We start from the raw sequence: 25,291 nt of genomic DNA, 5'->3' as shown, positions 1-25,291 counted from the left end.
TGGGGCACGAGTGGGGAGGGAGGATGTCTTTGTTCAAGGCGTTGATCATGAACAAGACAGATAGCAGAGCGTGTGTGTCTGTGTGAGGGTGTTTGTACAAGTGTATCTGTGTGCATGTTTTTAATGCCAGTGTGTGTGTGTGTGTGTGTGTCAGAGAGAGTGAGAGCGAGCAAAGCAAGATGTCAGAACATGTAACCAGCCATGTAACAATTTAAAATCAATTTGCCTCCCAAGAAGGAATTGCTCTGCGAGACAGTCTCCCCTCCGAGCGTTTACAGGACTTTCATTCTATCTAAACAGATATCAGTTACATAATCGCCGTCCTTCTCTCCGCCTGGCCGCCGACTGCAAACTTTGCCACACACTGATCTGCGGTGTAATTGTCCCTCGGCACGTTTTGTCATTGCTTGCGACATTCGCATTGTCATTGATCAAGCAGGGCGCAGTTTGTAATGCAGATGCAAACAGTGGTGGACGTGGTGGTGGTGGTGGTGCTGGGGTCTGAGACGTCTTGTGAAACTGAAGCAACAGTTTCATGTTGGAAACCACCTTTTTTCTCTCAAGTTCCAAGTCACACCCAAACAGTTTTCTTCTCGGTTAATCGATTGGTGAAGGATGAAAGTCTGCGCCTCTCACCGGTTCATTTAAAAGTCAAAAAGAAAAAGAAAGTAACTGGAAGTCTTAACCGGTGCGTTGAAAGTTTTCCAACTTCCCTCATTTAAAAAAATAAATACACCCCGGTGTCTTTACCTCGTTCCAACCCCACTGGGTAACTACGCACCCATTGTTTTTTCCTCAACTTGTTAAAACACCACATGGTACATTTGCATAGGATAACCAACATATAGCAAATCATTTGCATGCCTGAAAGTGCACTTGAGTAACCGTAATTACACGTGACACCAATTACTCTGTTACTTTGTATTAAATTATAATGGAAAATTCCACTAGAGAATTGGAGCCTAATTGCATCTTAATTTGCATAATTTTGCATATTAATCACATCTCCGATGAATAATAAATTTCAGCAGATTTTTTTAATTTATGCATAGATACAAAAACAAGTTGAAAAATAATTTGTGAGTGAAAAAAAAATAATCAGGAACTATTACTTAGAGCATTTGTGCTAATTTCACTCATTACCTCACACTCAAGTCACAGATATCTGTACTCTTGATGAACAAGCTCGACATTTTTGAAATGGAGAGTTGGTCAAAGTATCAGAAGAACAAGAAAAAAAAGAAAAGATTTAAATAAAGAATTTGAAAAAACATAAATTTTGGAAATATCTTGCAGCCATTTTACATAAAACTTTGTGGTTTATTTAAAGCTCTTTCCACTGCAGACATGCCAAATACATTCTACAATGATAATTCAAATTACTTTCTGCCTTTCCCTTCTCTCTCCGTCTCTGTTTTTTTTTTTCTTTTTTTCCCTTGGTCAACACCTGTGCCTGCTATTGTGTGTGGCTTCCTGCCAGCAGACACAAACTGCAATACCTGTAGCCCAGATTAAATTCAAATTTACAAAAACAACACATTTTCAGATATAACACGCTATCGTTTCCAGCGGAGAACTGACCAAGTTATTTTATAAACCCGATAATGACGAAAAGGAAAAACTATATTCTGCTCTTTTTGACTCCCTGATCTCCCCACATAGAAACATTTTTAAAAAAGGCTTGGAAGTTGGAATCAGGACAAAATGGTTGCATGAAATAAAAAAATGAACAAATTATTCGGTTTTATATTATGTATATTTTATCATATGTTACAATATGTTCCTACCCTATGTGACTTGTGTCTGTCCACTTGAGACCCTTTTACATAGACTTTGAGCTGTGACCCCTTTTCATTATCCTCACATTTAATTTATAGAGGGAACATACACAGTAAATTACATGAAAATGCAGAAGATTAAAGAAAAAAAAATAAACAGACATGTTGAACCACTGTGTTATCACATGAGAAGAACCCCACTGATAGTGACATTTACTCTATATTCACTCCCAGACATCTAAACCCTGTTGTCACTTCTTTTTAAAGCTACGCATTCATCCAGAAAACGTTAAATTAACCGCCTAAGGTTCTTTTGTATTAATTTTTTATCTCATTATTATTGATAAAGCAGGTTCCATCTTTAACCACTGCTTTACCAGTGACCTGTCTTTCTCTCTCTGTCTCACACACACACACACACACACACACCATCTTTATTCCTGTCAGTGACTGTTAACCAGGAGCTCGACTGTGGACAACAGTGCCTTTCAGTGGCTTAACAGAGAACATGACTCAATGAAGACACAGGGTGGAACACACACACACACACACACACACACCAAAGGCCTTTGATACTTTGATGACCCTAATGGCCAATTCAGAAAGATTTATAAGTGGAGCAGTCAGCACCACAGTGACATCAAAAAGTATTTTTAGAGGTTTTATTCATTAAGCTGTTCACTTTTATTTTCTGCGTCCTAAAGTCATTGAGAATCTGTTGGGTTAGTCGCTTGCTTCCTTGTTTGCATTTTACTTTCTAAATTCTTAAAACCTTCATTTACAAAAAAAGCACAATGCATGTGTGCAGTTAAAGTGTGTGTGTCCTTATGTCAGATTTTAGTATTAGAGCCTCAGATGTTGTGGTTTATGTTTCCTTAACCTGTGTTTAATTTCTTTTTTTTACATTGCAGCAAACTAACACCAGGATCACTGCCTTATAATCCCTAACTCCCGTTAGTGTTTGGTTTACTTTGCCTCTTTGATGCGCTCCTTCATCCTCCTCCTCCTCACTCACGGTTAAACGTCTTGATTACGGTGTAATAGACAACAGCCTGGACCCTAACTCTTCTTCACTTGTGTGTTTATCCGCACAGTCTCCAACAATTAATCCTATCCAGCGTGGACTCGTTAATATTCTGCTCCATCCGACTCGCAGATGTAAAAAGCATTCTCAGCTGACACGCATAATTACTATGATACATCCCGGAAAGGTTCCCGTGTCTGAGCGCAATTTCAAATAACCAAGAGCTGCGCTGCTAATTATTGATAAATAAAATTAGTTGGGAGAACTTCAGGTGGGCGGGGCCGCGCGCGCAGGTGTGTGCCACGTGCGTGTGAGTGGAGAGAGCGAGGCAGCGAGCGCGGGCGCGGAGGAGCGAGAAAAAAAAAAAACGGCGCTGACCTGTAATCACCGAGAACAGCGGGGACTTAATGATGTTTTGGTCTGCTGATCAAATTTCACATTTTCGCACAATCATTTCGGGCACCTGCGCAGACAAACACAGCACTGCTGGACCGTAGGAACAATCGTTTCACTGGCCTTTCACATGCTGTCATTTATGCTAATACATGCATGAAGTGATCTACAGTGAAAGTTTCTCCTCTGCTTTTCTCAACATGTCTGTGTGTCTCTCTCACACACACAAACACACACGGGAAGTAAGAAAGATAAATGGATATTTGTCTCCCTCTACTGGATATGCTCAGTAACACTTTGCTACCTTTAAGTTCCGACCAACACACCCAAACTCTTAAAACTGTGTTATTAGAAATGTTATATATATATATATATATATATATGCAGCACATATGTGTATGATATTGATGCAAACACGGTGTCTGAATAACATTTTGTGTCAGGTGATAAGCGTCTGTCTGGAAATCATGTCATGTACACAATTTGTTTGTAATTGCATATGATGTCAGTAAATCCCAAATGTACAGTTCGACCAATCAATTCTATTCTCGCTTCCCAGCAGATTTCCCTCTTCCCTGACATTAAAGTCGGAAAAACGCCTGCTGCAAAGCTAAATCATGTGCTCCATGTGAGCATTTGGCATTTCCTACAGCACTTTAACGCAGCAGTCAAGTGTTTGTGCGTCAGCGGTACAAACAGGCCTCAGTTATTAATATGAAAGCAGCTGGGGCTCCTATATAGTTCATAAACAGTTCCCGTCTCCAAACATTATTTTCTCAGTGGCAATGGCTTCACAGTTTCATGTGATTCACCTGTAAATGAAAATTCCAAGTTTCTATCCACAAGGTGTTAAATAAGGGTTAAACATCTATTCAACACAGTAAAATAAAGTAGATGAAATGATAAATGGGAGGGATCACATGCAAACATGAAAACTTGACATATGTGTATGTCAACAGGAAATAGAGTAAGACATAAAGTTCATTTTATTGTATTTCATATCACCCCAAATCCTTATTGTGTAAATGTTCCATTGCTTTTGAACAAATCAGCTGATCTTCAGCAGAAGATGGAGTTTGCCGAATTGTTGTACACCTGAAGATGCTGAAAAAGTTCTGGATTAAAAGTTTAAATTACATTTGACATTTTTTTTTATCCCCCAGAACAAAAAGCAGCTTCAACAAGTTGGGATGTCAAACAATGACAAGTATGAGAATTCGTTCTAAATGGACCTGGGTTATTCGTTTTTAAGGTAAAACCACCATCACATGAGCTCTGCTGTGTAGTAAAGCAGAAAGTATGCTGCTCTAAAGCCTTCATGTTCTGTTCAGAGGTCTTGTATGCCACTAATTAAGTAGCTGAATTTCCATTTCTTTCTTCTTGTCTTTGTTGTCAATGGAGCAGAATAAAGTTCTGCTCCATTGTCAAAGCTTTAGTTCCTGCCAACACATGAAGGCCCTGAAGATCTACCAGGCACCGAAATCCTCTTGTGAAGATGGTGGACCACAAAAGAAAATACAGTATATAAACTGCTGGCTAGGAGTGAAGCACTCATTTTGTATGTATGTACACACAAGCCAAACCAGGAGTTATATTTAAATGTGCTCTCTTTCACCTTTTACGTCATTTCTTTGTAGACCACTAATCTTTTTAAAATCAATGGTAATCAAGTAATACATTTGTGAAGCTTCCTAAGCATAGAAAAGTGAGTTTTATTTTCACCTAATCCTAATGTAAAGTATATGGGCTGAGACAGTGTTTATGGATTGGGCCAGTGAAGGGAAACAAATGTACATTTGCGGAAAACTGCACCAGGACTGAAACTGAATTTTCTTATCAATTATGACTTTCCTCACAATAATCAAGTTAAAATGCTTCAACTCTAATATGCCCTTAAAAATGTCAACTTCAATATGTTGCGTTTGTTCCTAATGTGATTGTACTGTTTCTCTGATTTGTACAAACAAATGCACGTCTGTCCAGAAGGAAGAAAAAAAAAACCCCAAAAACTCAGTTTAGCTCACGTCAAAATATTGCACTAAACCATGCACAGTATCGTAGCTTTTTGTGAACATGGCTGTAAGAAACATAATGGACACTCATGTCTGAACTAAAATGAAGCCAGTAAAGTTACATATTTCTGGCACTATAAAAGCTGGCTGCCGCTCAGCAAACAGTCCAGTCCATAATTTGCGGCTGAAACATTAAGACGAAACTATTTCGCTCCCAGTGCATGTAACCGTCAAAGCCTCTTTCCTTTTCCATCAGTAATCCAGTTAGGTAGAATAGCCACATCATGTGGCCCAACAACTCACGCCCTCCTTTCTAGTTGGCCAGATTCTCCTGCCCATTGTTTCAGGTCTTACAATCCCCTCTGAGAAAGCCTGTTACACTTCAAATGTTGCCTAGTTTGGCAGGATAAAACCCATTTTCAGAATCTCATTTTCAAGGTGAGACGAGCAAAACTTAGTTTTGAATGTCAGTGAGAATCAGTTTGCCTTTAACTTCAGGACGACTTGCACAAACTTGTACTGCTTCGAACCGAGATGCTTTTCCTGAATTTCCAATGGAGAATCCGTATACTGTACATGCTTTACTTCAAAAAGGGGGAACTGCTGCTAGTAGTCTGCTCAATTATATATTGAAAACATTACAAGAGCCTCATTCAGTGCGTACTGTACACACAAATCCATGCAATTTACAAAAACAGATCTGGGTTGTTGTTTTTTTTTACCGGACTTCGTACTCTAGTAAACAAATTTAGAACTGCCTCAGACAAGCGTGTACACAAATGATGAAGGCCCAGCTGTCTTCAAAAAGCCCACACAAACACACATTTGCATCTTTAGAAAAGGCTTAAATGGACAATGATTAAAGCTTTTAATTTTCTAATACATTGGCCAAACTGTATCTTTGTCCCAGTCCTAGATTACAAAAGAAGTATATTAGACATCCTGTTCTTACTTTATTAACTTGCCCCTCACTTGGGTAAAAGTTCTTGCTGATCACTACTTGGGAGTTTCCCCCCTTGTAGAGGTTTGTCCATCTCTCATTTCTGGGATACAGATCCGGCAGTGTTTGTTTGTCCTCCAGTGTTTTTCAAACTTTAATGTCACAGTCTGTCTCGAGAGACCACATTCACCATCTTGTTATTGCAGCTCGAGCTTTTTTTTATTTTATTTTTTTGGAACATGCTCTGAGGAAACACACACACACACACACACCTTTTCTGGTTTGCACCTTGAGCATTTTTGTATGTTTCCTCAGTCATGGAGTCTTTTCGCCTTTTAGTTTCAGGAGCTATGCTTCTGTCTTGTAACTTAATATATTTCTAGACAATAAACCTCTCAGTAAACGTTTCAATATAAAGAGACATTAAAGCATTGCAGCATGCAGATTGTGAATTCCCTGTTGAAAATTGAAAAAAATGTTCTGATTCCTCAACATTCACAACTTTGCAAGGTCAGAATTGGCTGTTGTACATCATGAATCTAACCATAATTATGCATGCACACTAAATTTGTTGCAAAGTAAAAACATTTCTTTGCACAGAAAGTGAGCTGCAGTTTGAGGAACTGCATTTGAATCTCAACAGTACCGAGAGTCACCAGTCAACATTTTCAAGGGTCTGTGTAGCTGAGCACTTAAAGTTATTCTGATCCTCAAATGCCTTTATGGAGATGTTACAGTGGTTTCACACTTTTGTCAAAGAAGTAAAAAAAAAAAGCCCTTAAGTGTTTTTAGCTGAGATATGTTGAGGGTGATGTAGTTGCCATAGGAAGTTTTTATTATTCCGACTCTTGCTGAAAATGTCTTTGGTGCATTGTCAAAAAGGTAAAAAAACATTGATAAGCCCGTGTACTAAGCTTTTGCCTGATCTCACAGCCTTTATGGATCAACAAGACCTGTCATGGTGTGACCTACAACTAGCACATAACTTTGTCACGCGACGACAAATGTCAAACCCACCATGACAACTCCGCAACATTTCATAAAGACCGATAAATGAGTTTGCCAAACCGCGAAACCATCAGCTCCATTGAGTTTGTTAAAGCAGTCTCTTGTATGAATGCATTTCTCCATCATGGTAACTTACACAGGAAGCCTGACTGTGCCCACCAACAGCCACTACTTGTAGGATATCATCCATATTACACCAACACTAGGCCTGACATTCAGTTAAGCTGTACAACACATTTTATCCAAAAAGTTTATCAGCAGGCAAATGTTAGAACCAACTCCGTGTTAGTAGTGAAATTGAAGTTCTTGTATTTCATAAATGCTTTTTCCACTTGACAAGCAACAAGAAAATCAATTTTCCTTGCCAGCCAGGAGGGGGGTTGGGGTGGTGGTGGTGGGGGGGGGGGGGGGGGGTTCTGCTGGTTGGTTGTGCAATTTACTGTTCCACAAGCACTTTATGAGTCGAGAAATCACAGCACAGGTCTTACACCAAGCGAGAATACTTTCATCGCATTGCTGCAAGCGGGAGACAAATTCTACATTCTCCACCTGTTTGACTCAAACGCAGCCTGTAGCTGAGCCCGTGGTTGTCGCCAGAAATGTGTCACTTGTAAAACCAATCATACATGACTCATGAATGCTGCGTGTCATCCCATTCTGTTAAAGCTTGCTGCAATATTATTAATGTTGACATCATATCTGACAAACAGGATTCTGTCATTAGCGGCCATTAATTCGGGCATAATGAAACACGCTGAGGATTATTTTAATTTTGCTATGATACTGCGGTCTGTGGAACTTTGCGTGGGGGTTTTGGTTCCAGCAGAGCATCTCAGTTATGAGATTAAATTAGTGTGGTTAGCCTAGCACATGTCAATATGCTCATGGATATAGCGAAAGCACATTAAACAATTTACCATGCCTGTGTATCACTCAGTTTAATGGAAATTAAGAAAACAAAAGTGGCTAATATATAAAAAGCTTTGTTTCATTCCTTTTGTAATGTTCTGACATGGATCAGTCAAGGCTGTGTGCCACCACCCTCTGTCTGCTTAACAATTGCAAATGATTCCTGTATCTATTTGTGGGTCTACGTGTTGGCACCAAAAACCCATTAATTAGTTATTAGATAAAAATGCTCGGAATTCAAATCTAATACTCTGACAGAAGGTATGAATGTACTATTAATTCTTTTACCAGCAACAGTCACCCAGGGTGCACTTCACAAAAAAAACAGTTAGATTTAATGTGGTTTTAAAGCAGCTCATATAATATTCCAACAAAATAAAAACCTGTTGCTTTCAACAAAATGGAGTTAAAATGTTGAGTCATACAGACGTGAGCAGAGAAGGTCACGTTTACCATCCTTTTCTCTGACTTTGTGCTAGAAGCAAACGCTTTAGATGCTTTAGAGCTTTTAAGATGCCTTATGGCATTTGCAGCACAGAAAAATAAAATACAAGGACTAAATTAAATTATATTGCTCTTTAAATGATTGAACTCTTAAATGGTTCTTAGGGGCTGGACAAATCTATTCTTACCATTAAAAGAAGAAAAAAACAAAAACACAGCACTACAAACATTTTTAACAGATAGCAGATATGTTTAAGACAAAAATATCAAATCTGAGTATGAAAAAAAAAAAAACAACAACCTAAGATTAAATTGCTTTTATTTCCTTGAGTGTGTTACGGAAAACCTCAACACAAACCTCCCCGGCTGGCTGTTTCATGGACGCCAGCTTCCAGGCCTCCTCAAATGTCTCTTCAGAAATATTGACACCCACATTTCTGAAGATCTCTGTAATCTGCGAAGGAGGATTAGAGGGTCAGTATCAAAGTCCTGTTTCAGTACAACACCGTTATGACTAACAATTGGCCTTTTTGTCTATTAATTGAATTTTGTACAAACTGCACGGAAGCCACACTGCAGCAGCAGGAGACTTCAAATGGCCAGTCTGGAAGAACTAAATCAAAATAACAGGTTGGTGGTATAAAACCCTTCTTGGAGGAACGTTAACAGATTCAATAAAGAGGTAAACAAATAGAAATGATTCAAAGTGTTAGAGAGGTCAGGGAATATTGGTTCTTCAGGTTCTTCAGCCAATTCAAAACATACAGTAGCAGCCTAAAGTTTTAAAAACGCTTATGAGTTAATTTTCAATTAAGTTTTATAATATTTTAAGAGAAATGTAACAGGAAATAACAGGACAACCCAACACTGCTTACTGCTGAATTACTCAACAGAGCTCAACCTTCTTACTTAGGTAGAAACCCAAACAAAGCTTCTCCTAAAGCAGACAGTTTGAAATGTTCAACAGAGTGAGAACAGTATGGTTTTGTTGAACTTTGCATGTAACCCCACTGGCACATGCCTCAGTGGAATATAGCCAATAATAATAATAATAATAATGTCATGAGTAACACTCAGTGTCCATCCTCATCTGTTGGGGCCCTAGGCAAAAATGTGTGCCTCATAAAACTGCTATGCTACTAAAAATACACACAGCACAATAACTTTCGGTAATGCACCGTACACTGTGCACATTTCCTTGATGAAAGCCGTGTCTGACTAAGCCAACTCAACTTGCAAAGCAGGCTGCAAACAATCAGTCAAGCTTCTGACTTCTGGTGACACATCAGGCTGCTCCGCTAACCAGGTTAATCCATGTTAAATGTCAAAGTAAACAAAAGAAACTTTGCAATACCAGTGGAATTGCTGTGATTCAACACTCTTCACTTGCAGCTACACTACACCATTTTTCCTTGTTTCAATAGACCTGTTCTACACCGACTTATGTTTCCTTACGGTAGCAAATCAATTTTTCACTCACCCTCCCTATATTAAACACATTCTTGTTTCTGATGTCATGTGTAGTCCATACCTCCTTCTTGGTGCGAGGACAGAAGAAGTCTTCCTCATTTGCACCTTGAAGGGCATGAACTGATGGATGTAGTAGATTTGCAGCTGTGGATGTATCGCCGTAATTAGTAGTGTCACTGACTCGCTTGATGCGCGGAGCCGGAAGGTCGGAGCGCACAGAAGGGATCCCACATATGCGAGTGTCTAGGAAAACAGACCAAATGATGAATTAGGATTTTTAGGAAAAGGCAGTGAAACAAACCTAAGTGTTAAATATTATGTGCAACAAAATATCTTCAAGTAATTTTTGGTGATGACAATTATGCTGATTAAAGACATTTATAAGATTATGATACCAATTATCTGCAAAGTTTTTTGTCATGCAACTTTCATTAGGCAACTATATTATTGCACATGTCTGTGTCAGTTTAAGAGAACCCAGAAAACAATGCAGGACAAACATGTACATGAAAAGGCAGTTTTATTGTACAATATGGATATGAATGGGGAAGCAGGTGGGTCAGCTGGAGAAAAGGGTTCACGCTGCAGAGGACACCAAAGGGCCAGGCAACGAAGTGGAGATCTAAAGAGGAGGAGAGGTGAGTAATGGCTTGGATACCGGAAAATGAATAACTGTAACAGAGTGCTTACTGCAGGCTTGATGAGTGGGAATCCCCTGCAGCGTAGTTCGGGAATCAGACGGAGGGAAGAGGATGGGGTACAACGGAGAACTAAATGTGGCTGAGAATGTCAGGAGTAAAATTACAACTAAAAACCAAAGTAGCAACAAAAAGCTAACAAAGAATCTTGAGGCTTGCGCAAAATCCTCTTCTCCTTTTACAATCCAAAAATCCACGATCAGAGTAAAAGTCACTTACTACTTGGAAGAGCCGAGAGACAGAGCAGGCGATCCAACAAACAATTACTTGGTTCGGGAGGCCGGACGAAACACAATAAAGTCCAGGACCAGACAGGGATCCAAAGGTAACACAGGCAAAAACTTGGAGTAAATCACCAGAAAAATAGAACGTAACATGAGGCACCAAACAGACTGGTAACTTGACTAACAGGAAACATGAAGATGTTCTGGTCAGAGAGGAGCAGGTTAAAAAACATTGAGACTGATTAGGCAGAGTGGAGAGGAGAGAGACAGAGGGAGCCCAGAACCGAGGGGACAGATGGGAACAGTAACCAGGACAACACAGATCGGAGTCACAGCCGTGATGGTCTGCATGTTGTTTTTTTCCCGACCTTCGGACTTACTTGATGTGTTCAGACCAGCATTGACAGATCCTATAAGGGAGGAGGAAGTGGTGAAGTGGTCTGGGACTATCCCAGGTCTCCTCAAGGTCCTGAGCGTCTTTAATGAGCTGCCTGGCTCTACAGGCTCCAGGTCTTCAGGCGTAATCAAGGCCTTAGAATCAGGAAGATGGGCTGATTCTGGCAAAGGCTTCCTGTTCATGTTGGGCAGAGCCGTGCTGGTCTGAAGTTCTGTGCGAGACCAAAATAAAAAAAAAGGGGAACATTCAATAAAATGAGCTTCTGCCTCACCCTAAACCAATGTGGTTTTAATTTTCATAGAGCAAAGTGGAAATGGCCACGTCTTGTATCGCCAAAGTCTGATGTTAATGTTTTTTGCCTGTTTTTGTGAAATTCCATTAAAAAAAGCTCCAGTAATTGCGAAAGCAATTCACTATCTAAATCTGAATTGAATAAAATTGAAATGTGAAGCAGAGATTGCACCCAGATTGCACCTTCATAGTAAATAAATTAAACATACGTTGACAATGCATTTATCTGACCATTCAATATAATGTGCTGCTCCTGACGACTGATAGGCATCTTGTCTTTCCAGTTTAGGAAGTTTGCAAACTCCAGGAAGTTGATGAATCCATCCTTATCTGAATCACAGTAGTCCATTAGGTCATTTAGGACAGTCTCGGGAACATCCAGCTGGAACTGACAGCACACTTCCTGAAGGTCCTCTTTGTCAATCATCCCCTTGCCTTTCTAGTGATTCATTTAAAAAGACAAACCCCGAAACTGGTCTTTCATATAGGAAACATTTGTCAAACATAGTTGAAGTCGCTGACATCAATATCGGCTGCCAGGGCCTAAATATAAATCAGTCTTTGATAATACTATTCATTACAAGTGTGCAAAACTACTACTATGTTCTGCTTTCTTTGGTTATTCCAAAATACACATTTAGGAATCATACTGTTCGGACTTACTCTACTTTTTCAGGCTGCTTTAAATGTAATGACTTAAAAAGTCAGCATAGTGGAAGTACGGGTCTACAGCACTGAGCAGAAGTGTAATTATTCCCCACCTTGTCATAATGTCTGAATGCCTGCAGCAGGGAAGGGAAGTGGTGGAAGTTGACCTTCTTGAGGTGATGTCGCACTGCATTGACCAGGCTTCGCTGTCTATCTCGGCCTCTCACGTACTGCCCCGGCTCTGTGGAATGAATCACATCACCAGCACCTGGAGAAGGAGCAGGAAGAAAAAAAAAATGTTTCACACAACAGCTACCATATGTTTCATATTCCAACATATATGGCAGGAAAGACGCTGTATATATATTTTACCAAATTTGTCCAGCGAAAACAGCTTTCCAAAAGTATGATCTGGTGAAACATTCAAGGTGTTTCCTCTCCTGCGTTTGATGAGAGAATTAAGTTAAACATGATAAAGCAAAGTATAGGCAGAGTTAACAGAACTGATCAGAATTGTGAGAAAAACTTACATCTTGTTCACTTTGCCAGTTTGTGGCACCATCTTTTCCCAGTTCTCTGATCTCTTCCAAATAGACTTTGGGTTATAAAACCTAAGGACATATAATGCATCTAATATAAAACTGCATTTTTAAAATTAGATGCACATTGAATAAATACATACTGCAGTGTTATGGATATTATAAATAAAACACTCACTTCTGCGTCTCCCCCACCCAGCGTAGAGTTTTACAAATATTGCGGCCATCGTTGAAATGAGGGGTGTGGATCCCAAACGCGCTCTCTTTACTAAAGCGACTCCAGTCATACTTTCTATCAACCTGTTCACCTGCCGTAGAACAAGGCGACTTTATTGTGTTGAAAGGCAAGACGTCACATCTCAAAATAATCAATACCCTTCAACTCATGATGAAGTATTAATGCATAACATGATATTTCCCGTTCTTCTTACAAACGAAAAAGGCATTGTGGCTACGAATATAAGCCTCATGTCCCTCCTGAGCCTCTTTCTCCACCTCCTCTGCTTTTTTGGGGGGGTTAATAATCTCCCGCACATCAAACCCTAGACATAAAAAAGGCAGTGCAACAAGTAAAACACACGTCGCTCCTCATTTCAGTAAAATGACTGCAACTTTTGTTGAATATTTATGCCATAACATGCCGATAAAATGGAAAAATTTAGGGGACTACTAACATATTTATCTTGACATCGTTTTAGAAGATTAGATAAACATTTGTCAGTTTTATCAGCCATCACATTATTTAACTATACATACCTTTATGTGTTTTGATACCAAACAGAGTGTTGTCATTATACCAGGCAGGAAGTCCAATATGCTGATTATATGATCTGCCCAGAGGTGCCTTTTGTCTGGAGGTGTACACTGCTTCACTGAGCTCTTGCAACTTCTGCTGGAACAAGGTCTTTTGGGGAGGATTTAACAAGCTTTTAGCCTGTTGGAATAATATAAACAGGAATTAATTATATCCATATTGTGTGTATTATTAAAATTGATTCCTTAAAACTTACTATACAAAGTCACCTTCCCCATAAACTAATTTTGGAGTATTAGCCGGAATCCATTCTCTAGTTGTCACCAAACTGCACTTTTGGAAAAACCCGACACAAATTGTTCTATTAACAATGAAAATATTACAGATTATGAATGAGGCATTAAGTTAAAAAATCAGAAGTATCTCAATGCCAACAAGTAAAGTACTTTATTACAGAGTATATAGGGGGGTCTCCGAGGTAGTTAGTGAGATACATGTCCCAAAATGGGGTAAAAAAAAAAACAACCGAAACTTAATGAGAGCTTTTGAGGAGATGTGAACTAATCTGTCAGCTCAGAGTGCAAAATTAGAAGTTAGCTGTCACTGAAAATGTATCGTGTTGCAATGCTCATAATTTTAAGGGGGGAAAAAAATCAAACAGGCGTGCAGAATGTTACTGCATGATCCTCTGTGGCTGTTCGATACTACTGATAAAGCTTTGTTAAGGAAGAGTGAGCACAGTATTGCTCCTAATTTGTGCAGCAGGCAAATAACATGACAATAAATGATATGTCGTCTGTGGTTTTCAGAAGGAAAGGGAGCTCTGTACTTGTAGAGATCATTTAGTGTATAACCTCGTTTCACATTAACATGTTAACTGCAAGAGTTGGTAGATGTCTATCTCAGGTGGCGTGTGGTTAAATAAAAAAAAGGTATGCAATGCAAGGATATGTGTTGCACAAAAAATTCACCTCTAAACAGCCATTTCTCAGGCTCAGGCAGGCGTCATTTATAAGTTGTAAAAATGTGTTTATACAACCTTTTATAACATTGTGGAAACATGTTTTCTACTATTTGGGTTAAACACATTTTAAGAGCTATAAATCTTATCACCCAGCAGAGTAATAATAAATAAATATGTAGCCCTAATCTAAAAATAATGGAAAATCAAGCCAAGCTGATTTATTAAATTGCCTCATTTTGACATTAAATAAGATAAGATAGGATCAAACTTTATTGATCATAGAGTGGCAAAATTCACTTGTTAAACAGCTCACGGGAAACAGGGATGGTGTAAAGTGCATGAGGTGTTTTTCCAAGTATTAACAAAAATCCAAAAGTGTTTATACAATTTATGCAACATAAACAAACAAACAAAACAAACATGGCTTTAATTGCTTTATATAAATGTATCTTGATAGTTTAATATTTTATGTATTTACTTATTTTCCTTAAAAAAAAAAAAAAGGTGTGTGTGCTTAGTTTTGATTCTTACAGTAAGGGATGATTTGGTGCTGATGCCATGAACAAGAGTGCTGGCAACATCTGGATCATTTGCCTTCCCATGGTGCACTCTGATTGCTCCTGGTTCCGGTTGGTTGCTGTTGTGGAATTTCCTTACCACGGGGAGGCTGGGGAGCTGAGAAGTAAATATGGCATATCAGATAGAATGGCACCTTCAAAGATTGCCTGTTGCCATAACACACAGAGAAAAAAAGTGATATGCACTCCTCCCATATTTATGTAGCTCCACATTGTCAAAATGCTCACACACAGAAATCTGGCATCATGCCAGCAGCATATACTTTCTAAAGACCAAATTGTATTTCTGTCACAGCCTACAGTGTGTTGGTCTGCTACATTCTTTCACAGCTTTTACAGATTGAGATTATTAGCATAAAGCATAATTCATTAATAAATTGAGACTCATGAATATGCAATAAACTGCCCAGCTACAGTACTTTTTTGTTTTTTGTTTTTACTAGCTATCAATCCTGATACCATCGCCAATAATTATAACCCAATCATATAATACGGCTCATTCTAGCCTGTGTGATGAGCACAGGACCACCACCACTACACCTACCCTTGCCTCTTCTTGTAAACAGGTCTGAACCCGGTCTCCTACAGGTATTGGTTTCCCGGCCTGGTGTTAAAAGCAAAATCAGAAGACATCATGTGCAGTGTCGTTGTATGGTACGTTGTTCCAAGAAAATGATCTAACATTAAGTATTTAGCCAAAGCTCCACACACGTAAAGTCGGACTAACCTAAGATAAGCTAATGTTGATCGTATCTAAGAGTTAAGACTCACCATCGGCATGTTGGGGGATTTCTCTGTGTATTTCAGTTGCTGTTCGGCATTTCCGTGAGTCACATTCATCATGAATTCAAACGCAGCTCCCAAGCTCGCTTGAAACAACTTTCTAGCCAACGCTAAATCCCCTGGTTAACTGGACACTGGCTGTGTGCACCTGTTTGAGTTCGGTTGCCTAGCAACGTAGGTCCGCAGTTATAGCGTTAGGGTATTTAGAACATTTGAAATTATCTCAGATAATAGGAATGTCCGCATTTTATGTAATTATAGTCAATGCCAAATATGCCACTGTCATTTTTAAATAATTTTACATATCGGTCGTTTTGTCTAATCCCCTCGTTTCGGGCTATGTCTTGTGAGGAGTTTTCCCATTTGTATAGTGTAACTTGTATTTCTTTGGAAAGACACATACGAATAAATTGGGAATTAATCCTGACATATGATTGGGCCGTCGCACTAATACGTAGGTCGATTGTCAATTCCAGTCATCCGATCTGTCATCATCCTTCGCACAATGCGAAAAGGGAAGTTGAAAGAAGTGGGAGAGGGACATCGCGAAGCCTTATGAAATCGAACGTTCCACGTTAGCTATCTGGGTCCTCGACACACTGTGACTAGACGCCGACGTGCCGCAAATATTACCCTGGAGACGCTATTCACATAACGAGCCTCTTGTTTTCGCTAGGTGAGTAGCTAATATAAGCGTTAGCTTGCTAGCTAATGGTTATCCGGGTGGGATCCCTTCGATGTAGCCATAGCTAGCTAGTTAAAACAACATTTGCCTGCTGTGTTAGCCAGCCCAGTGTTGATTATCTGGCTAGCTAACCGACTCTGAAAGAACCGAACTAGTAAGCGTGGCATGTTAACGTTGTACGGCGGATGAATGTGGGTACGTCGGTATGTCAGGATCATTCACGTTCCCAATATTTGACACAACAGACTCTTATTTACTGCACCGATTGATCGGCGTTCTGTAGTTAACGCCATGCAGCTAGCGTTGGCTAGCTGTCATTAGCTGTACACACCCAGTCCTGCATCATCTGTGTTTTGACATTCTGATCCGTGTTTTAAGCCAACGGTAAATGTCAGAACTGGTGTGCATAAGCTTGGTTATTTCGATATTGCCTATTCGGAAACTCACCTTACATAGGCTAAAGTACGCTTCCTTACACCCGGAGATTGTCTTTGGGCTAAACATTGCACACTCTCTAGCTAACGTTAGCTAGCCTCAGTTGTTACCGTCAATGTTCGTAGGTAAGAGACGTTAACGTTACTCTGCTAATTCGAGCCAGTCAACAACCCGGTTATTTGTGGCTAACTGTGTCGTAACGCAAATTGGACCGAGTTGACAGCAGTTATTTATGGCCAGATCCTCTGTGTTTACATGGATGTGGTGACGGAGACAAATGTCCAAGCTGCAGGCGGTTAATCAGTTGTCTGGCTGACACGGTTTATTTTCTTACTCACATTTGGTCAACAGAGAAAAGTGTGTGCACAACTTAACCTTGAAACATTTCCCCACGTATGTGCCCAGACTCGTGTCTTACTAATCCCCTTTGTAACGGTCTGCCTCGCATAACTTAAAGCCACATGCAGGAGTTTGCCAGAGGTTTGTTGGTACAGATTTTCACAGCTACACCAGTTGGTCCCCTTTTTTTTTTTTTTTTTTTGTCCTTTATGCTTGAATATGTTGCAGATGAGAGGCCTGGGAATCCTCTGGTCATGTGCTGTTAATGGTAGAAAAATGGTCCCAGCCAAACCTTGGTATGCTTTTGCGAGACCCATTACACATATTTGCTTAGCCAGTTACTATGGCAAGCTACCAACCATTGTTTGGAGAGGAAGGAAAGTGTGTCTGGTAAAGTGAAACCCTGCGTCAACTCCGTGTCAGAACTATGGTAAATTCCCCTTCATGCTATCAGTTACATTTTGGCCTCCATGAGTCTGAGCTACTTGTTGTGAATGAACTATGAGAACAAAATCATTTTTAAAAGTGGGATATTCCCTCTATGCTACTAACCACGTGCCAAACCCTGTATTAATATGTGTCAATTCATGTTTGAAATGAAGCGGCTGGAGCATCTCCCCATTAACCTATCTCCATTTTATCATTAATAACGTATTATTATCATCTTGTACAGTTTCCATGTTTTGGGTTACAACCATGATTTTATTTTTAAAGCTCATTACCATATGGAGAGATTCACTATAGATCAGCTTAAAACTTTATGTGGCAATAACACACGCCGTCTTCTCTCTACCCCTTCAGGTATTTTAGGTTTTCCACAGTACATTAGCATCTAGAGGAAGGGACCGGTCAGTGTGAGATGGCAAGTAGAGGTGGAGCTACACGACCCAATGGGCCAAATGCAGGCAACAAGATCTGCCAGTTCAAACTTGTGCTTTTAGGAGAGTCAGCCGTCGGGAAGTCGAGCCTCGTACTTCGTTTTGTCAAGGGACAGTTTCACGAATTCCAAGAGAGCACAATCGGCGGTAAGTAACTTCTTATAAGCTCATTTTGTGGCTTATTGTCTTTTGAACAGGTCTACGAATTGTACACAAGGACTGATGTTACGCACATACCTTTTTATTTACATTCCCATCATGGAAAGACTTGCGGTGAATCACACAGAGGAATAAGCATAGAGCATATAGATGATGTTCTTAAGGTTGCATCTTTGTTGTAGTTGTGTTTTAATTTATATTTGTTTTATTGTCTGTGTGGTTTTCTCTTTTTTTACATTTTGTAAAGGACTTTGTGATTTTATCTATATAAATACATTTGCCTTACTTACAATACAGAAAAATACATTTTACCACAGGGTGACAGTAAATTTACTTTACATGGAAAAATTACTAAGAGCAGAGGAAACACTCCATAAAGGTTGGGTGTACAAATTAAGTGAATTATCAGATGTCTATCTCTTTTCCTGGTATGTCCTCCATCTTATCCTGTAGTTTCAAGCAGTCGGTTAATTTTTTGCAATTTTACACTTGATACACAATAGAAAACATGCAGCTTCCTGGAAATTATGTGGCTGAATCAAGTGGCCATCTATTATAATAAAGGAACTTCCATTCAAACCCACTGAAAAAAACAATACACAACATGAAAAGAGAGCCTAGTTTGTAGAACCTGAGAATTCTGAAGGTCATAAGTTCATTCCCCAGACCAGCAGGATAAATCTGATTGGAAATACTGAAGTTGTACTGGGCAGTGAGTGAATCTGCATGTTCTTTAAAAAATATTTTTTGAATTTACTAGGGCCTCATTTTCCAAATGTGGACAAAGTCAAGCAAAAAATCCGGCTGTGCGTTTCTAGTATTGGCATCAAAGGCTTTTACCTTCACAGAAACACATTTTGCACAGCTCTGTAGCTACATGCTCATTTTTTGTCATTGATCTCTCTCTCTCTCTGCTTTGTGCCCCGATAGCTGCCTTCCTGACTCAGACAGTATGTTTGGATGACACAACAGTCAAGTTTGAAATCTGGGACACAGCTGGTCAGGAGCGCTACCACAGCTTGGCTCCCATGTACTACAGAGGTGCCCAGGCAGCCATCGTGGTCTATGATATAACAAACGAGGTGAGTCAGGTACCAGGATTTCTGTCATGTGGTTGTGGTTGTTGCCAGCACTGCTCCCGAAGCTTGAAAAACACTTGGCACTTGTAATGAGTACGCGAGGGTGTGGATATTAAATTTGCAGTATCAATTTAGACAAAAGTAGATCCTCCCCCTATTAAATTTGAAAATTGACAAATGAATCCTGTCTTAATCGGACAGTGTTACCTTCCTGATACATAAAATCAGTCGTGACATTCCAAAAATATAACTTTTTAAGACTCTGAATTATGCAAACACAATGTACTAATTATAATCTGAATACCAGAAAAATAGTGGAAAAATAATTTCCCCTCTCACCTCGAAACACACCCGATAACACACACACATTGACAAGCAGACCCAAGAACTGACCAAATAAGGCTTAGTAGAATTTGGACCTTACGCAAGTCAGGTCCCAGGTCTGGCCTTCATAATTTAAGACCTTGATGGACTTCTCTAGTGTGACTCACTTAAATTTAGGGATGTCCTGATGTCGATACCAGTATTTGGCTTATTTTTTTTATTATTTTTTATTTTTTATTTTTTTGCACTTTCGTAGAACATCTCAAATCTGCAGATTAGCAGAGGTAGAAAAATGTCTGTGGTTTAGAGCTGTTTCAAGATAATTGATGACCACAAAAGTTAAAAAAAAAAAGTTTCAGTTTCAGTCACTAATGGTCATACTAATGTCTATCTGAACTCATCTTGTGGAAAACAGTACAAGGACAGTAGCTCATAAGTTACTGAGCAAAGAAAAGCTATTCTCCAAAAGTTATACATATATAGCTGATGATTTACAGTTTTTCTTACCTGCATAGCTTGTGCATGTAACCGTAGCACATCTATGCCGTCTCATTACTCTCATTATGGGAAAGCTCATGTTGTCCTCAGCTTTCCGTCTCATGGGTCTTACTGTTATATCATGTCATCCCCTTCCCCTCACCAACCCCCTGTTTTGTTTGCCAGGAATCATTTGTAAGGGCGAAGAACTGGGTTAAAGAGCTTCAGAGACAAGCCAGTCCAAATATTGTAATAGCCCTGGCTGGGAACAAGGCTGATCTTGCAAACAAGAGAGCACTGGACTTTCAGGTTTGTGTTCTTTAAATCCTTGTTGAACTTTAGGATATGAAGGAAAAGCTGAAAAATCCTCAGCTCAAGCTAAAATGAAACATTCACGAGTTGATAACATTTGACTGTATAGCCATTTCAATGATCATTGTCCTAATGTTGTTTTCACTTTCATAGGACGCACAATCATATGCAGATGATAACAGCTTGCTTTTCATGGAGACATCTGCAAAGACTTCTATGAACGTCAATGAGATTTTCATGGCTATTGGTAAGTGTTTCACATTTCTACATGTCCTATTCTTGTATAAAGCGATCAGGCACTACATTAACGGTGATGGTCTTAATATTGTCATGAAGGACAAAGCCACAACATTAAGACCACCTGATGGTCTCAATATTGAAAAAAAAAAAAACTTTTAAGAGTGTAGATAATCTGCTTAGTACTTTTACAACCCCAATTCAAAAAAAGTTTGGATGATGTGTAAAATGGAAATATAAACAGAATGCAATGATTTGAAAATCTCATCAACCCAAATTTTATTCACAATAGGACATAAACAACATATTAGCTCATTTTGAATTAGTTGGCCCCGACATATCTCAAAGAAAACGTTGGAACAGGGCGATATTTACCATTGTCTAAAATCCCCTCTTATTGTAACAATCGTCTGTAAACATCTGGGAAGTGAGGAGACCAGTTGCTGGAGTTTTAGGAGAGGAACTTTCAGTTGGCACTGAGGCAGAGACGATTGTTAAGTGTGTGCTGTGTAAAGATTCTAAAATCATTCTCTGTCAGTTATCCTCACTTAGATTTTTTTTAAACATGGTATTGGTCTCTCTATAGTCTGTGTTGTCCTCAACTTTTACGCACACGTTTTTAAGTTATAAAGTAAAAGTTCCTGGTTGCCGCCATATTTGTTTTGTCACAAGAAGATGCAAGAATTTCCAACTCTTGCTGGAATTTGCGTGTTGTGTCTTATCTCCAAAACCTCCAGTCTAACACAGTGGCGACAGTTTAAACAGTCGCCACGTGTGTGCTACAGACTAGTAAAGACTCCAAATCTTTGGAGTCTTTTATGTTCTTTTCTAGTCTTCAGGTGCGTCCCCAGCTTAAGTAGATGTTGATGCACATGGAATGATACAAATGGACAAAGTGATGTCCAATTATTATTCACTATTTTCTGTATCTGACAGGCTCAGTTTTAATGCAGGTCCTATAGCAACGTTCAAGAAGTCTGCCTCATCACAAAGGTTACTACTGGCCAGACTAGTAAATTATTCCTCGGTATCCTTTAACCCTTTGCTAGGGCAGTTTTTTTTTTTTTTTTATTGGTGCATGGAGACATTGTGTGACCAGATCTTATTTGCAACATCTAGGCATCCATGTGTGTCAGTCTATGGTAAACAAACCAAAGGCAAAAATGAAATAAATAAATGAAAGCCAGATTTGATCTCTGATTTGTCGGTGGCCCCCATCTGTTGTTTGTCTTATGGATTAAAGGGTAAATTGAAGCTGGCTGGATGTACAGTATATATTAATGAGTCCAACACAAGCTTAACTGTTACATCTTGAATGATAAACTGTTATGCGTCAGGTTTATTGCTTCTAGCGACCGCTTTGTTGGCAGATTATTGATAATGATTTTGAAAATAACCGATACGCCACCTAAAGAGGGATGCAGCGTTCAAAGCTTTTTCTACATCCAGGGTGGAAAGAGCACAAACTAAACCCAATATCTGAAACGTAGTTTGAGGAATAAACAGTGTGGTCAATGCATTGTTTGTCCACCAGAGGTTGCTGGCAAACATTCAAAGTCACATTTCTTTAGATTTAACAAACCTGTAGTCCACAGAAAGACAGGTGTTGAGATTTATGTTGACTGATTAAACCTCAGGACTGCGTGAGCATGTTCGGACTGTGCTTGATTTAATCTGCTATAGATCTGCATGTAAATAAAAAGCAAGAAATTCTAATATTCCTGGGATTTTGTGGATAAAATGATTTTTTTAATCCCCCCCCCCCCCCAAAAAAAAAGGTGCAGGGCAAAAATACCTAATGGCTTATTTCATCAAATTACTTCTGCTCATCACTGAATTTGTTACCATGTCACTGCAGCAAAGAAGCTACCCAAGAACGAGCCTCAAGCTGCCGGCGCTAGCAGTGGGCGGAACCGGGGCGTGGACCTAACGGAGACGGCTCAGCCCACCAGCCGTCCCTGCTGCAGTAACTAACCCAGCTCTTCCTGCTCGTCCCCTCCCCCGTCCTCTCTCACCTGAACAACATTTGGACATCGGGCTTCTTGGCTGTCTGACGTCAGACCGGACCCTCAATAGCTAAAGACTCTGTATAGCTGCATTTCTAATACCTTTTTTGTTTTTTTGTTTTTTTTGGTTTGTTTTTTTTTTTTTAAAGAATTGTATATCAGTATAATGGATGCATGTATCACTACAACGCCTAAAACACACATTTTATCTGTTATTTAGTTGGAAGACTAACCCCATTTAACAAAGCTGGTCGAGCAGGAAACCTGTAGATGTGTTGTGTGAGTGTGTGTGTGTGAGTTTCTGAGAGTGCTCTGCTGAGGAGAAGGTGTAATCTCATTTGTCACTTCACAGGGTCATGTGATGTCTGTAATGTTCTTTGTGTGCGGGTTAAGTTTTGCTCACAATCAGAAGACAACCAAATTGTTCCCGTAGTGAAATGCCTGGCTTCTCAGACTGTTTGCTGTGTTGGACATTGTGCCAGGAATGGACCAGCCCTCCCTCCTCACACCGGTTACCCAAGAGAAGAGGAGATCAGAAAATAAATGTAGTCCAGTTGGACAAAGTTGGGAAAAATACGTTGGAAAAGACGTCTTTTGAGAACTCAAAAGAGAAACAGCTTTGTTGCATCTGGCTTCACGTTGTGTCCAAACAATGTCTTTTAAAAAAAAAAAAAAAAACAACTAAGAGGAAATGTCAATATTCTCCTGGAGACCATTGTGGGTTTGTCGCATTGCCGTACATCATATTGAACAACAAAGTCTTTGAGTTGTGTGAAACAGAGCATTTGGAAATATTTGATCATCATAAACCATCAGCTCCAGGGCATCAATCACTAAGCTGGTGTAACAAGATATATTTATTCAGCTTTCATGCAAAATCCATTATAGAAAGCGCATCTTTAAAATCTCAACACTGATGTGGCTTCATGTGGAAAAGAAAGTCGGCAAAAAAAAAAAAAAAAACTTGAAGCCTGTTGTCTTTATTAATCCACTCTGTTTCTGTTCAGGCCAGTAGCCAACCTGCATCCATTTGGGTGGTCTCATTCGGGGGTAGGGGGTGGGGGGGGGTGGATGGTTTTTAGAATAGAGTTCACACAGCACACAAACAGAAAATTGATCTACTACTCATTGTCACAAGTCTGTGGAAAAATATACTCTAATGTTGTTATAGGGTGCAATGTTGCAATGTTGTCTTCTTCCTCCTTTTAGTAACCGCTTGCAGAGCTTGTGAGCTCACCAGGAAATTTATCTAGAGATTCCGAATAATTGTATAGTTTAATATAGTTCTGCTATTTCTTTTGTTCATCCTAGACCTTGTCACAAACTGGTCAAATGTTAAAGCAGTGGTGGTGGTCTTTTTAGGTATATGTAGTGTTATTTAACTAAATCCCTTTCTGGTGTCTTGTTATTTTCTCAGAAATGGTTCACGGTCATGTTTGAAAGGATCTTGTTATTGCACAGTGTTGATCATGTTTTAATTGATGACGACTGCCCTTCAATTTTATATGACGGACTGTATCCGACTTGCTAACCTACGGCTATAAGCTGGTAGCATAACTAACCTGACTGGTGGTCTCTCTTACAGCTCAATGAATTTTAATGATGTAAAACAGCATTACTAGTGGTGGGCTGATCGGTTTTGAGTGTCTGAATACAACTTAATAAATCAAATAAACAGGTCTCTTGTAGCCTTTTTGCTCCGAATGCGTCATGCTACATTTTTAGACGATGTGAAATTGCTTTTTAGGAAAATCGGGTTTTCATGTTGCTCATTAACTCATTGGTTCAGTGAGTCGCCTCAAGTCCCTGTATCTGTTTTTTTTTTTTTTTTTGTCATTGTTTTTCTCTTTGTGGACATTTTTCAATCAGACCTGTGCCCCGTGTGCTGGTTCCCTAATCCATCCATACTCACAGTCCTGAGGCAGTGAAGTGTGGATTGAACTAGCTTCAGTGGTGCTTTGAGCCAAGTACTGTGTCAAGATGTTAACATGCTCCCTTATGCTCAACAGGAATAATGTTTAACACACACACAAACACATTACAGGTAAAAATGTCATTGCACTGCAGGTGTTTGGTCCTAAAAAGGACGTTTTGCATCTGATGATAGAGCAAGATGAAAGTTAAGGGAACGTGTGTAGTCATTTAGATATTTCACTCAAACCCATAAACTTCGCCTCTTGGTGGAGCTGAAGGAAAAGCCAGGGGATGACAGGAATTTAACGGCTTCAGATTCCAGTCAAGACAATTCTGACTATTGAAAGACAATTTGATGATGTAATAGTTTTGTCTTCTTTTGTCCAGTCAAACTTAGAATTTCCATAATGTAAACTGAGAGGACTGTTTGCTTGCCTTCATCTGCCCTCGAGTTTGTAGCCATAAGACAAGTTCCTGTATCACAGAAACTGGTTGGCGCCCACAGAGGTGACTAAACTGATCCTCACATGGACAACTTGTGCTCATTCATTCATCGATAACAACTTTCCTTTGCAGACCTACTTCTAACCAG

General features: G+C 39.5%; 2 protein-coding genes across 4 annotated transcripts; one reads left to right on the top strand and one right to left on the bottom strand.

Moving 5' to 3' along the window:
• On the bottom strand, positions 1-17,317 carry efhb (EF-hand domain family, member B). Of its 3 annotated transcripts, XM_067510704.1 has the most exons (14): positions 16,987-17,316; positions 15,843-16,020; positions 15,616-15,675; positions 15,025-15,168; positions 13,532-13,709; positions 13,207-13,317; positions 12,954-13,083; positions 12,767-12,847; positions 12,609-12,676; positions 12,350-12,504; positions 11,820-12,027; positions 11,281-11,508; positions 10,040-10,221; positions 1-8,962 (listed from the first exon to the last, which is right to left on the bottom strand). In XM_067510704.1, exons 2-14 carry the CDS (start codon positions 15,912-15,914, stop codon positions 8,816-8,818), a joined length of 1,764 nt encoding a protein of 587 aa, XP_067366805.1. In that variant the 5' UTR covers positions 15,915-16,020; positions 16,987-17,316; the 3' UTR covers positions 1-8,815. The 3 variants fall into 3 exon arrangements, with proteins under 3 accessions (XP_067366805.1, XP_067366806.1, XP_067366807.1); XM_067510705.1 differs by lacking the exon at positions 15,843-16,020 and having other exon boundaries at positions 16,987-17,317; XM_067510706.1 differs by lacking the exons at positions 15,616-15,675; positions 16,987-17,316 and having other exon boundaries at positions 15,843-16,314.
• LOC137130481 (ras-related protein Rab-5A) lies at positions 16,369-24,464 on the top strand. Its single transcript, XM_067510707.1, has 6 exons — positions 16,369-16,530; positions 18,115-18,338; positions 19,281-19,432; positions 20,417-20,539; positions 20,696-20,789; positions 22,638-24,464. Exons 2-6 carry the CDS (start codon positions 18,173-18,175, stop codon positions 22,751-22,753), a joined length of 651 nt encoding a protein of 216 aa, XP_067366808.1. The 5' UTR covers positions 16,369-16,530; positions 18,115-18,172; the 3' UTR covers positions 22,754-24,464.
• Positions 24,465-25,291: the final 827 nt, after the last annotated feature.

This window comes from Channa argus, chromosome 7 (genome assembly GCF_033026475.1).
Source record: "Channa argus isolate prfri chromosome 7, Channa argus male v1.0, whole genome shotgun sequence".
Classification (NCBI taxonomy): domain Eukaryota; kingdom Metazoa; phylum Chordata; class Actinopteri; order Anabantiformes; family Channidae; genus Channa; species Channa argus.
This window is presented reverse-complemented; position numbering and strand designations above follow the sequence as displayed.